At 31.9% G+C, this 15,313-nt stretch overlaps 1 protein-coding gene across 2 annotated transcripts in view; it reads left to right on the plus strand.

The window, feature by feature from the left end:
* The first annotated feature begins 4,402 nt into the window (after window positions 1–4,402).
* Window positions 4,403–15,313, plus strand: part of LOC110030675 (ubiquitin-conjugating enzyme E2 10) — a 44,485-nt gene continuing 33,574 nt past the window's right edge. Inside the window, exons 1-3 of one of the 2 annotated variants that reach the window (XM_020733513.1) lie at window positions 4,403–4,503; window positions 4,591–4,670; window positions 8,096–8,223. In XM_020733513.1, the coding sequence (XP_020589172.1) occupies window positions 4,601–4,670; window positions 8,096–8,223 (198 nt within the window). In that variant the 5' untranslated portion in view covers window positions 4,403–4,503; window positions 4,591–4,600. Of the gene's footprint in view, window positions 4,504–4,577; window positions 4,671–8,095; window positions 8,224–15,313 lie in introns of both variants that reach the window. The other variant, XM_020733514.1, reaches the window with a different exon arrangement.

Here is a 15,313-nt window from a genome sequence, read left to right on the forward strand (position 1 = left end):
GTTTATAAATCAAAAGTTCGGCTAACTTATTAGTGTCTGTTTGGGGAAGTTTATTTGGTTTGCCAACATATTGAGTTCTGTTTTTATCTTTTGAAATAATTGATTGTTTCTTCATTTATGATTTATGATTTCTTCTTTTGAAAGAATGACATGTTTCTAAAACTTAACTCTATTTATGATTTCCTTAGTTTGAAATTGTGAGGCTTACTTATTAGGGTATGTTTGGAAAATTACAATTAGTTGTGCTTACTAACCAGCTTAAAAATATTGTGTGATTATATGCCTTAACTTTCTTTTGAATAGTAACTTCTGCAAGTACTGGGTCATCTCATCTTCTTATTTGGTCTGCCCGCATATTGAGTTCTGCTTTTATCTTTTGAAAGAATTGATTGTTTTTTCGTTTCTGATTTCTTATTTCTTCTTTTGAAAGAATGACATATTTCCAAGACCTAACTCCATTTATGATTTCTTCAGTTTGAAATTGTGAGGTGTAATAAATGACTTTATGAGTTGTTTTCATTTGTACAAGAGCTGAAGACATATATTATGGACATCTTTTTTAAATAATGTGTTTGTTTTCAATTGATTTGCACTAACTAGATTTTCTTATGCACGTAAGCTTGAAATGTGATGATATTATATGTTTAACAAAAAATTCTTTATATAGTTCCAATATGGCTAAGACAAAATGAAGGTGGTGCGTCAGCTATGTGGGATAAGGAAGTTATGAATACTTTCTGCAATCTCTGTATTACAAAGATTGAGATGGGGAATAGGACAACTGCCTATTTCAACAAAGAAAGTTGACAAAATATTCCTAAAAGATTTAAAGAATTGACTGGAAGAGATTATGTCAAGCTCAAGTTTAAGAATAAATGAAATCAATTGAAAAAAGAGTGGAATTTTTGGGAGTTGAAACGTGGATTAATCGGGTTTGGTTGGGATCCCATTAAACGGATGATCGATGCTCCAGATGAATGGTAGACCGAGAAATTATAGGTAATATTTATATTCTCATTTTGTTAATTCTTATAAAAATTTTATTTACCTTATTATCCCCCTAAACCCCCCTCAATACAATGTTACAAGCAATGCTGACAACAAAAAAATAAAAGTAGAGCGGAATTGAGTCGGATCTTGAAGAAAAACTTGATGTAATGTTTAAGAGGATTGTGGCGACGGGAAAACATGCATTCAACCCTGGTGAGATGTGGTTTGCAGGTATACCAGATGACTTCCTACGTGAGCCAGTGACAGCTGATGAAGAAGTGCATAGTATTAACCAGAGGGAGATGGGGGAGGCCGGTTCACTTTCAGAGAGGCCCAAGCTTGGTAGGAGGAAGAAATAAAAGAAAATTTTTGAGAAAACCTCCTTTGATCAACTCATTGATACTTTTTGAGCTTCACCACTTGCTCCACCACTCGACAACACTATCTTAGAATGTCTTGGAACTTTGGCTTCTCTTCCTGAAAATAGTTGCGGACATGCGCTTTCATGCAAAGTGTGTGAAAAAAATCGAGGATCTAACCCCTAGGCAAATATTCATGGCACCGCAGCCAGAATTGCGTGTTTTGGTGGATGAATGACTTTTTTTTGTGTTTTGTTATTTGTGGCTTTTGTTGTGTTATGAACTTCTAAATGGGTAATTTTAATATGTTGATCTTCATAGTCATGTTTTTTTAATGTCTTCTAAATGAGTCATGCTTGTCTATAAACTGATCTTTGTACATATTTTTTCTAAGGGCTTCATGTTTTTATTGCTTATTGCTCGCTTCTATTATGTTTTAACAATTATTGAAATAACCGACACCTTTTTCCTTTAGGATGGATTTGCAGCAGGAACACCATAAAAGAAAGGCATGGGCTGCAACTATTGCAATATTATTGTTGGAGTATTACCGATTCGCAGTGTTTGTATGCCCCGTATGACATCCAACTTTGTTGGGGATAAATAAGTAGGTGAGATGATTTATATACATCTAATAAGGTTCAACAACATATTTCGAATGAGTGAACTTATTTGTATGGATCTCCTGCACGAATTATCTCTAAATCACGACCTTTAAGGTTCTTCTAGACGATGAAAAGGGAAGTGTTGGCTATAACATTATACATTATGTCACATAACGAATCAATTAGAAGTGTTATGAAGATATTTCAACATTCATAAAAAATAATAAGTTGTTACTTCTCCAAAGGCATATAAACACTTGTTAGCTTTGCATCTCAAATCGTTGAGCCAGATGGTCTGTCATTTGCTAGTACTCCATGACAAATTGCCAACGATCACCGTTACATGCCTTATTTTAAGGTAACTATTGATTTCTTTATGTAACTACCAAAATATAAATATTTTATAACGCTGTAAAACAAAACTGCATAGGTGTAATTGATGGTACTCATGCTGATGCCCGGCTACCCAACCAGGATAAGGAGGCATACATTAGTCGTAGTGGTTCAAGGACTCAAAATATCAAGGTGGTGTGTGACTTCAACGCGTGTTTCACTTTTGTCATGGCGGGATGGTAAGGGAGTGCACATGACAGTCAGATATTCTTCTGTGCAACTAAAAATAGATCACAGTGTTTTCCTCACCCACCTTCATGTATGTTTTGATTTGCAAACGTATTAGTTATATGTATTATTTGTCATTAACATTGTCTTTCATAACAGAGAAATACTATTTGGTTGATGCTGGATATCTTATGTAGAGGGGTTACCTGAAGCCATATCCAGATACTAGATACCATATTCCTGATTTTGAACGAGTAAGTGACACCATCCGTGATAGGAAATAAATGTTTAACAAACATCGCTTCTCTTTATGCAGTGTAATTGAAAGAACGTTTGGGGTTTAGAAGAATAAATGGGTCATCCTACCTCATATACCGTCGTATCCATTTCCAAAGCAGATGCATATTGTGGTGGCAACAATAACACTTCATAACTTCATCTAACAACATCCTTCACTTTAAGATACGAACTTTAGTATGGCTGATAACGATGAACTGAATGTCTCTGAAGAACCATCAGAAGTTGTGGTTGGGCCTTCAATACCTGAGGGTGAGATTGACTAATGAATTTGAAATTCATGATGCTTAGGGTAGGCTGAGATGACTGCTTTGAGGGAGTCTATCGCAGATGATATCTATTGGAGCTGAGCCACCAAGTCTTATTTATTTAGTACACTATAGGTTTATTTTCATCAGCATTTTTTTAATTTTTTTTAGGATCTCAAAATTGGTTTTTTTAGCAGCTATAACACTTGACTTATAGGATTTTTGGGACAAACCAAGTTGTTTTGTGTTACTGCAGACTATCGGCTCCGTTACTCACGTAAAGTCAGTCTCACAGCAGTGGGAGACAGTTCTACTTTTGCCGCAATGGTGTTTCAGCTTATTGTAGTTTCTTCCAATGGGCCGATAATCCAACATGTTACACTGGCAGCAGTGATCCAGATGTGATGATTTCCCAAGTTGACAGTGCAGCTGAGGACAGATGCAGTCAGAGTTTAAAATTGAATATTTTAATATTTCATATTGTATTTATCATTTTTTTTTATTTTTTCTGATACTCACGAGAGTATGAGAACTGCATATCATCTTTTTTGAATTGATCTGTGATAATTTCAAGCTTCTGTATTATATACTTCTGTGCTCATTTTACTTCTGTTGCAAACAATTTAACCAAACAGGGCATGAAGGTCATTTATCAAACAACAACTATCAATATGCTATTCTGAATAAGCTCTCCCAAACAACAATCCAACTTATTCTAATAATCTACAGATTATTAGATTATCATAATAATTTGCTTATCACTATATTATAAATAATCAACAGTTGCCCCAAATAGACCCTTAATGTGCAGATGAATTACTAGAAACTTGGTGAGTCGAACATGTGCAATTTGTGAACGATGTATTCGTTTAATTTCAGACCAACACAAAATGTGGCAGTTTAACAATTTTATAAATATATTAAAAAAAAGTTAAAACTTAAAGTTTAAGATTAACATTTATATGACCTCAATGTTGTAAATTTACGCATAAAATAAAGACACATTTATCTTTTAAAAAGTTGATGTTAAAACTTTGAGTTCTATGAAACTAAATATTAAAGTTTAACTTTACATTTGTAAACAGATAAGAATTGTATGTGATAAACATTGGGGCAATTACATACAAACCCACCAAACTTGGCATTTACAAACTAACCATCCAATTTCATCCATTTTTCAAATATCAAAATTCATGGCAAAACCTGGGCCCATATTTTCCTATTTATGTCAAATTCAGGGTTTGATTGTGATATAATTAATTTATAAATATGAATATTTACAGTGCTCTCTACGTAATTATCCCAAAATTTTTAATAGTAATAGGACGTACTATTAACTTCTTATTTTTCTGATCTCAGAACCAAAGCCTGCCACCGGCCATTTCATCGTCTTCCCCCACTTTACGACGTGCTTCGCCTGCTCGGAGCATCCGAGAGTTATAGGTTCCATCATAACTCAAGCTTCTTTCCTTATTGTTTCTCTTCGCCGTTTTCTTCTTTTTTATCTAAGAAGTCAGGGGAATATCTCAGGACTTGACTCATGGCTTCCAAGCGAATTTTGAAGGAATTGAAGGATTTGCAGAAGGATCCTCCGACTTCATGCAGTGCAGGTTCCTCTTTGATTGAAATTTTTCGTTTTCCCCGGATTTGGGAGGATATATACTGCTTTAGATCTTTCAAATTTAAGGAAATATTTTGAGTATGCTTGCCATAAAAAAGTATTTCGTCTCTCCTACAAAGATTTTGACCCCTGCGTTATGCCATCTGGAGGTGAAATTGTATGACTAAGTTATGGCTCCTAGGCTGCTCAGTAACTTTGAGAGATGTGTTTTTGGATAGAATCCATGCACATCTCAGCATTGCTTTCCAGTCTAGATTATGTAACATGGAAGATATGATGCCTTATTGCTGAAAGAAGGATTTTGATTGATTCATAAAACTGAAACAAAAAAATTTACCCTGAATATTGAAATTTAAATTATTCCGATCTAAATTTTGTTTCAGCCTTAACCCTTCTTGTGAAAAAAACTCCAATCTTTAGCATAACATAAAAAATATCACTGATATTAACTTTTCTAAAATGAAATACACTTTTTGATATTTTTGTGGCACTAAAATACTATATAAGTAAATGTCAAATTTTAGATTTTAGTCATGTAAGTAAATAAGAATTGTGTGGTATACATGTAAATTCCTATTGAAAAAAATTAATTGATTAGTACACAAACCATCATTGAGCATAATATATTGTCTTTAAAGTTACTTGTTGTTTGTGAAAGTGAATAAATAAATTCGATCGGAGTTAAGTTTAGTTCATTTTACCTCAAAGCTTATAAAAATTGTTTGAATTTGTTCAATTGCGAATTTGACTGTATTAATCAAGTCAAATTCAAGCTATTTATTAGATGGAGTAGTTCACTTACAACCTTAAATATAATATTGGAGCATTAGGGGTTTGTTTGTTTTATTTTACTTGCTCATGGAAAAAGTGACATCAAATGCAATCAACTTTTAGTGAAACATTGACTGGGATACATTCACTCTTTTTTCGTGATTGATATAATGTTTCTTAGATGTATTTGTCCATATGCCAAGCTGATCATTGGTAATCAAGATAGGACTTATGCATCTGTATATAGATGAAAAGGATTACTTTTTCATTAGTTTTTGCTTTCTATTTTTGAAATTTATGGTCTTTCTAGCATCCCGACTTTACAATTGTTCAATGGAAGCTCCTTCTTTAAGTTTAATTCTTAATTTAAAGCTTTTCTGTAGTTTGGTAATGATAACAATCTACAACTTCAGCAAACTATTTCATAGTCTATACAAACATAGTCTCTTTATTAGTACCTAAATTAAGATTTCCATTAAGTCTTATTTTTCCCCTCAATGAACAGAGTTTTGGGCTTTAAGACAATATTTTTTTCTTTGGTTATGGATGGTCTTACTGGACAATTATAGGAGGATGTAACTTGGTGTATGCTTTTTGCTGATGATATCCTTCTCGTGGCTAAGATGAGAGAAAAAGCTTAGGAAAAACTTGAATTATGGAGGTCTACCTTGGAGTCTAAAGGCCTTCGTTTGAGTAGGACTAAAACTAAATACATGGAATGTAATTTTAGTAGTAGAAGCTATAGTGACAAAATCTAACAATGGGTGGTCAAATTATTAAAAGGTGTGAACGTTTTAGATATCTCGGGTCTATTATTCAAATTGACGGTGATATTGATGGGGATGTTATTAGTAGAGTTCAAGTTGGTTGGTTGAAGTGAAGGAATGCTTCGGGCTTATTGTGTGATAGAAAAGTACCGCTTAGACTGAAAACAAAATTTTATAAGATGGTGGTGAAACATGCAGTGCTCTATGGCGCTGAATGTTGGGCTTTAAAAGAGAAGTATAAAACTAAGTTAAGTGTTTGACGAGATGAGCATGGTTAGGTGGGTGAGTGGCTTTACACTTAGAGACAAAATGCTAAATGAATATATACGTGATAGGGTTGGTGTAGCTCCAGTGACGGAAAAAATTAGAGAGAGTCGCCTTAGATAGTTTGGTCACATTAAACGTCGACCATCTGATGATCCGATTAGAATAGTAGATGTTTTATATTCGACTTACATTAAGAAAGACAGATGTAGACTTATGAAGACTTGGGCATATTGTATAAAAAATGATCTTAATTTATTAGAATTATATGAAAATATGACACTAAATATGACACAATGGAGAAAAATGATTCATGTAGCTGACACAATGGAGAACAATGGAGAAAAATGATTCATGTAGCCGACCCCACTTAGTGGGATTAAGGTTTTGTTGTTGCTGTTGTTGAATAGAGTTTTCGGTGGAACTACCCCAACTTCCATATGTTATTGGTTTAATATCCCTGCAATACTTATGTGTGTGTCAAATAAGTTAGGTTTTTTCAAGCCTTCGTTTGTAAGTTAATTATTTATTTGTATAGATATTTCATGTAACCCCAATTTTATAGAAATTGATTTGTAGTTCTTTATTGACACACCATCTTCTAAATTGTTTGGATATGATGATGATACTGATTTTCCTTACACTTACATTAAGATCAAACTATTTAATAGTTTAAAATGCAACCAATGTATATGATTTTACTCAAGCACCCTATGATTTTTTGTGTTGTTTGCCACGACTGACAATTTACTATCATAGTATTTATGGTAGATGTCACTTATGTTGTTGATTCTAAAATCATGCACTTTTTATTTGATGAAAGTTGATTTAATGCTCACATTTGTAATCATGCGTTCAATAAAACTTCTTAGCCATTAGCCAGTTTAATGCTCCGCCATTAATGCATTCTATCTGTATATTGCCAATTTAGTCTCAAAATATATATTTTTTCCAATTTAGTTTCTTGACTATCCAAAATTAATCTATAATGATTATTTAGAACTAAAGTGGAATCAATTTTATATAGTTGAATGACTAATTTGAGATCAATTTTGTATCACAATTTCTACATTAGAGATCACTTAGATCATTTTTTTTATAGTCAATGGACTAAATTAGAGAAGTGTGGTACTTTGGGACAAAATTGGCCACACCCTAAATTGTTGGGAAACTATTTTGGAGTAATCTTTCCCTTTTAATTTATTTCAATATGCCAATCTATAATGCTAAATTGTTGGCCAAATGCATTTTTATTGAAAAATTTGTAAACCACCACCACGGTTTTTCTTGTAAGAATGTTTTGATTTTTTCAGTGAAAATGTTCTTCATCCTTTATGTAGCCAGGGTAAATACCGCCTATAACTTTTACATTAGGGTTTCTTAGCTCCAGCTATTAGTTATCTCATTCTTATAGCTGTCTAGTAAAATCAATGTACACTCCAGCTACGAGTTATCACTTTCTTATAGCTGTCTAATAAAATCAATTGACAGCAGCAACATAGTAATCCTTTAGCTAACTCTAACCTTGGATTGTGAAAAAAAATATTCTACGCCATTATTCGGTTGGTCTTTTCTTTTTTTTTTCCTTACTTTAACTCTCTGAATTTTATAGGTCCAGTGGCTGAAGACATGTTTCATTGGCAAGCAACAATCATGGGTCCTCCTGATAGTCCATATGCAGGGGGAGTTTTTCTAGTGAACATTCATTTCCCCCCAGACTATCCATTCAAACCACCTAAGGTATTACTTTTTTCAATCTTCTTTAAATGTCTATCAGTATTGTTACTTTGCATGCTTATAATTTGAGTTATTGTATAATTTTCTTAATTTAAAGTGCTCTTATTTTTCATAATTAATGGTTTGTGTGCGATAAATATTTGACTAGTTTTAGGGGCCACTTGATTTTTTTTTTTCGTTTTTCTTGGTAGCAGATTATTCCTGAGAGAACTTTTGATTTTATTTTAAGAATTTTGACATTTATATTTTACCACTGATAAGTGAAATACTTACCAATTTAGTAGTGGTTCATGTAAATGATGCAATGCATATACTTTCCACAGCTTTATTAACTTTCTAAATTCTTTCATGACCATTTTCTATACTTATTTTTGATGTGGAGAAAGTCATGGAACCCCATTGTTTATAATGTGAGTTATAAAGGTGCAATTATTAAGGGAGCCATAGGTAGGATACTTTAAATCCTAATGTCATTCTCAATCTTACAAGCTTGTTTGGGTTGATAAGACAATGATGCCAGTCAAGGCCATGCTTATATATTCATGGACAGCTAGATTGTAGTTCCTTTTCCAAAGAATCCTATTTTGATGTACTTGTTCAATTTATTTTTTTCTATTTTGATTCCATAAGGAAAACCTTGAAATGTTTTAGAATAAGAAGGGGGAATTCACAAACCTTCCAGACGAAGAGCATAGATTCAGTAGCAAGAAATTATAAATTCTATCAAGAAAGGCCTTCTAACAGTTTTGATTTTAACCAATTATGCTAATATTATTATGCATGTTAATTCCATTTAGCTTAATAATTACTTATGATTATTGCATATGTACTTGTAAGTTGGTTTTATCAACTTAATATCACCTGTTTTGGTAGTCGACAACCAACATAAAATTTTTCTCGAAAACTCATGATAAGAATCCCTTAAATCATTTCTCATAACCAGTTTGGATTTATGCTAGACAAGTCTACTATAAAGTTATATATTTATTGAGGGGTTTGATTGGAGAAGTACAGAGAGAGTATGGGGGATCTACATATGTTTTGTTTTTTTGTTTTTTGTTTTTTTTGACTTAGAAAAAGCTTATAAATAAGGTTCCAAGAGAAGCTCTTTGGAGAATTCTAGAAAAGAAAGGTGCTGATATGACTTATATTCAAGTCATTAAAGATGTGTGTGCTAGAGTTGTTACTTGTGTTCGAACAGAAGGAGGATTGATCATGTGTTTTCCTATTTCAGTTGGATTACATCAGAGATCAACTTTAACCCATATCTTTTTTGCTTTATTTATGGATGCTATTAGTGGACATTTACATGAGTATGTACCTTGGTGTATGCTTTTCGCTAATAATATCCTTCTTGTGAAATAGAAAAGAGAGAGTTTAGAAAAAAACTTGAATTATGGAGTTTTGCATTGGAGTCTAAAGGCCTTTGTTTGAGTAGATCTAAAAAAGAATATAGGGAATGTAATTTTAGTAGGAGCAACTCTAGTGGCAGAATTGTAGCTATGGACGATCAAATCATTAAAAGGTGTGAACGTTTTAGATATCTTGTGCCTATTATTTATAGTGATAGTGATATAGATGTGGATGTTATTAGTAGAATACAGGTTGGTGGGTTGAAGTGGAGGAATGCATCAGGCCGATTGTTTGATAGAAAAGCACTGCTTAGACTTAAACGAAAATTTTTTAAGATGGTTGTGAGACCCACAATACTTTATGACTCAAAATATCAACCTTTAAAAGAGAAGCATAAAACAAAGTTAGTTGCCGTAATGCAAATGTTTAGGCGGATGAGTGGCTTGACACTTAGAGACAAAATGCAAAATAAATCTATCCGTGAAACGGTTGGTGTAACTCCAGTGACATACAAGATTAGAGAGAGTTATCTTAGATGGTTTGTTCACATTAAACATCGATTATCTGATGATCTGATTAGGAGAGTAGATGCTTTAGATTTGACTTTTGTTAAGAAAGACAGAGATAAACCTAAAATGGCTTCGGCCTATTGTTTAAAAAGTAATCTTAATATATTAAAATTAAATGAAAATATGACACTCAATAGGACAAAATGGAGGAAAATGATATATGCAGCCGACCCCACTTAGTGGCCAGACTTGTTGTTGTTGTTATTTTTGTACTCTTAGTTGAAAGAAACACATCATGGCTAGAGTGAATCGGGTGCACCATTAGAGCAGAAAAAAATATTCATATCTTGCATAAGTTTCACTATGAATGTATTTGTTTGAGGGTTATTTATTTTTTACTTGCTATAAGTATCTGAGAGATCTTTTCAAGGCTACTGCCTTACTTGAAAATTTTGCTTGTCTTTTTTTTTTAATATTTATACCAGTTAAATTTACTGAATGAACTTAGACTTTATAGAATTTAGCATGTCATTAATCTCGTTTCTTTAGTCATTCTTAGCTTATGTGCCACATCATTCAATGAATCCTACATGTATGTTGTGATCAAGGGGCAAGGTAATATGATTGGTTTTGATAAGATTCAACTGGGGGAACTTTGCTTCCCCTGGTAGACCGAAGATGTAACAGTGGCGGGGCACAACTCAATTGATTTATTCTATTACCAATATCAATTCTGGATCGTTGTCTAGCAACATAGAGTGAGTGATAAACCCAATAACATGAATGAATCAAGCATAATGTACCACATAATTTTTAACTTATATAGATCTAATCAACACAATTCAATTCCACGAAATGTTTCATGACAGCCAATGTCCAAAATGGCCATTAAATATAACTTGGGGAGCTGTGATAACTTATATTATCTGGGCCTAGTATGAACTATGGTAAACTACGACTACTTTAAATATTGTCGCTAATCTTAGAATATTTTTAAGTATTGGCCTATGAGTTAAGAGAAATATGGTAATCGATATTATGCACAAATGTGTAGTGATAAGCTTTAGAACGAACAAAACCTATCAAGTCAAGGGGATTGAACAAAAGGTATCTAAATGTAGTGTGTGTGTGTCACACACTACTTTAGAATGAAATCTATATGTAAATGCATTTTGCAATATGCAAATGATTAGGGACATATGATGATATAAGACTAGTTAACTCAGGTCAATTTAGGTTGGACCTGGACTGACCAATATCTTACACAAGGGTGCTTGCAAGTATTCAAAACAAATTTTTTTCTTTAGAGTAGATCATACCAAATTATATGAAATTCAATTTTGGGGAATTTAGTTTTTCAAAGTAATTATGCTAGCTTCAAAGAAAAAAAATTCCAAGATAGGAATTTTGAAGTTAAAAAACATAAAATTCCTCAACTTGAAAATTTGATATTTTAAAATTAAAATTTAAGGGCTTTAATTTTTATAATTGAATGATTAATTTCAAGGGCATGCTAAAAGTTAAATTCAATGGTAAAATTCTAGTTTTTTTTAATTAATTGAATAATTCAAAAGAAAAATAGGATTTAAACAAAAAAAAAATTGATAATTTACCAACCTATAGCCACATGACGATGATCAATATGTCAAATTTTTTTAATCAAATAAAGTTTAAAGATTTAAGTAGTTTTTTTAGAATTTTTGGCAGCTTTCATAGTTAACACTAAGAGGTGAAAAATAAATTTTTTTTTTTTAAAAATGGAAAACTATTGTTGTTATGCTATTACCTATCCAGTGAATCAGTGAACTTGGATGAGTCGATTAAGGCATGAGTAATAATATTAAGAGCTATATGATTTTGTAAGTAAAAATATGCATTTTAATATTGAAGATCCACATCTCAAAGCATACAAATCCAATGCACAAAATTTAAAACAAATTTTCTTGTGCATAAATAGATCGTACACAAATAATTTTCATTTATTTGAAATCATCAAATCTTTGTATAATTACTATAAGTATAACATTATTTATGAAAGTTATCAAATATTAAAAAAAATTTAAATCAATCTATACCCAAATATTTTCTATAAATGACATCCTTGTCTCTTAACAGTAGTAGAATGCCTGATAATGAATTTTCTTGATTAAACCTATTTTCTAAGAGTTCACAAAATAGGTTTTGATAAGGGAAAATTAGAAAATTGTAATCCATGACTGAAAAATGCTGGTAAGGCATTCAATAATTTTAAATAATTCTTTTAAACTTTCAAAATATTTTTTAAAGTGATTTAAGCTAAATTTTTTAATTTAATAATTGAAATAATTAATGTTTCAATACAAAATCTTTCTAAAATATTATTAGAAAAATTAGGATTTGCTCATTACAATGCCAATGAAACTAATTTCACATCCCTATGAATATAATAAAGGATTTAAAGGATTCATGTTAAGATGAACATGCAAAGGCTAAAAATAAAATGCAAATCCTAGTTCTTCATGTGAAAAATCAAATGCATGATGAATAGTTGAAATAAAGTTTTCAAATGCATCTGAAAAGCTATCCCAAAAGTTTTCATATTTGTGGTATTTTATTTTTAATAATTGATTTACCGAATATTTAAATTATTATTTCAATGAAATTATCTTAAACTACTTTAGAAGTTTAAAAAATTACTATATAATAGAATTATACAATTAAATGTGGTCCCGACTGTTTATATGCAACAATATAACAATGACTTTAATTATAAATTTCATTTTTATTTTCTTACTTTGCAACAGTACCAAAAACTTATTCCTAAAGAAAATAAGAATTTAACTTTTTAATTTATATATATATTGAGATACTACACAAGTATACGTATCGTTATCAAGTAATATATGACTTTTTGATCTGAATATCAAATCCATAGGGAAATTATGCAATATGCAATTTTGAACAACAAACTTTATATTCTAAAAAGACAATTACTTAAACTATAAATATTTTTCAGTATTAAAATTCAAATATATATTTTTTTTTGATATTTTGACAGAACAGTAACAATTTAAAAAGATAACCTGAGTTTATGTAAAAGAAAAACATTAAATTTGAAAAATATTTTTCTCCTTATCATTAATCAGTAATAAGTATAGGAATTCTATTGTGGAAGCATGCAAATTGTGTTGTGCCAAATATGAGCAATTATATTCTTTACTCTTACTAGAAATACTATAAAGAACATTAGCTAATTTAAATTTTGAATAGTTCTGAAGACCGGCTAAGCAGAGAAGATATCAGCTCTCACTCTAGAGTTCCCTCGATTCCCTCTACCTGGGGGCTAACATCTCGTATCAAAACCTAAAACAATAAACCAAGGTGGGGGCTTTAACCTGTCATTTTAAAGTCCTCTAACTCTACACCCTTCAATGATTATTTTTCTTTTTATTTGCATTAAATCATATGAATTACATTCTCATTCCCACAACCTCATGTGATTCTTTCTAATTGTTAACTGAGACAATACCAATCCGGTTTTTACATGTTCTCACAACAAATTTTAACATCTGGATAGACTAAATCAAGAAGTAAATGAAGTTCATGGATTTAAATCATCTCATGGATTTTAAATGAAGTTCATGGATTTAAATCATCACAACTTCTTTCAACATTAAATATTAATACTCTCTACAACTTCTATCCAAACTTTAATTACTTATCATTTTAAGAAAAAAGATAAATAAAAAAACTCAGAATCCATGAAGAAAATAAAACATACTTTAGTTTAAAAGTAAAAATCATTGCCAATCCAACAAGAAGTCTCAATTAAAAACAAAAGTAGTTAAAAAAAACATAAAAACTTATCTCAAATCCTCCACCAAACTCTTGAAGTTTCTTTGAATCTCATATCTTTTACAATACTCTCAAAATAAACTAAAAACAAAAAAAGATAAACTAAATTTTTGTGGTGCCTGAAAATCTTTCCAAAACTATCTCTCCAAACTCCTTAGAACTCCTCTTCTTCTAACTCTTTTCAGAACTTTTAAGCACCCCCTTCAAATGTCTCAACTTCCTTCTTTTATAAATCTCCAAAAGGTGCCTTGGAAACTCTTCAAAATGTGTCTACATTCGATGAATTCTCCAAATGATGCCTCTTTTCACAAGTCTTTTAACCATATTTTCGTTTATTATCATTGAGAGTGACTCCCATTTTTTGGTTGATATTCTTGCTAGTGGGACTGATGCACCGTGCGGTATTCTCTATTGTATTAAGAGAACAAACTCGTATCCTCTCATATTTCTGCTATTTGGAGGTTCATTCATCGTGAGGGGAATAGATCCGCCAATTGGCTTGCTGGTAGTGCAAGTAACAATTATTGGGTAGGCGCTGTTCCCCCGCCCCCTTTACATACTTTAGTTGTTGGGGACAAAGTGGATGCTCCTTATGTTCGTCGTGATTGCTCTCGGTAGCCTGGCTGTTTGGTTAACCCTCTTTATCTGTATTAAGTTTTGTATGAGTTTCTTGTGTCATTTTTTGGCACATTACTCTGGCCGGTATATGGTTAATTTTATGGTAGAGATTGTCCTCCTCTCATGGTTACTGGATAATTTTTTAGTATGAAAGCATTTGGCTAGTTCGGGGTCGGTTCCTATACTTATCCCCTTTTCTGCTCATACTATTGATTCTATTATTGTTTTTGTTTTTTGTTCTATGGTATTGGGCTGTTCGGTTATTGACACTGTCTGTTTGGTTTCGACATCCGACTCCCTCTCTTGCCCGGTTATGATGCTGTTCTATCTCTTCAATTACTGCTGGTTGATTGACTGTTTTCACCCCTTCTTCTGTTCGAGGCTTCTGCTTGGCAAGGACTGCATCGTGGTGTACTGGAGTTTTGTAAAGACTCGCTCTTTTCTCCATATTTTCATGAGGAATCTTACTGTGATTGGATTGGGTTCCCTTGTTCTTACTGCTGTATGTTTTGGCTCTCTTTGCTTCAGTATACATGCTATACATTTTGGTTTTTTTGCTTCAGTATACATGTATAAGTTTCTTGGTATTTACGTATTTCTTTGTTTTTTGGGTGTTGAGTTGTAATGATGGAGATAGAACCCCTTGGGAGTGAGTTTTGTATTTTTTTTGGCTTTTGTAGATGCGGGGATCCGTCTCCACTCTGCAATTTGTACTTTTATTTCAATGAATATATAAGGAACCGTATAATGCTCCTTCCCTAATATATATATATATATAT

This window comes from Phalaenopsis equestris, unplaced genomic scaffold (assembly GCF_001263595.1).
Source record: "Phalaenopsis equestris unplaced genomic scaffold, ASM126359v1 Scaffold000750, whole genome shotgun sequence".
Taxonomy (NCBI): Eukaryota; Viridiplantae; Streptophyta; class Magnoliopsida; order Asparagales; family Orchidaceae; genus Phalaenopsis; species Phalaenopsis equestris.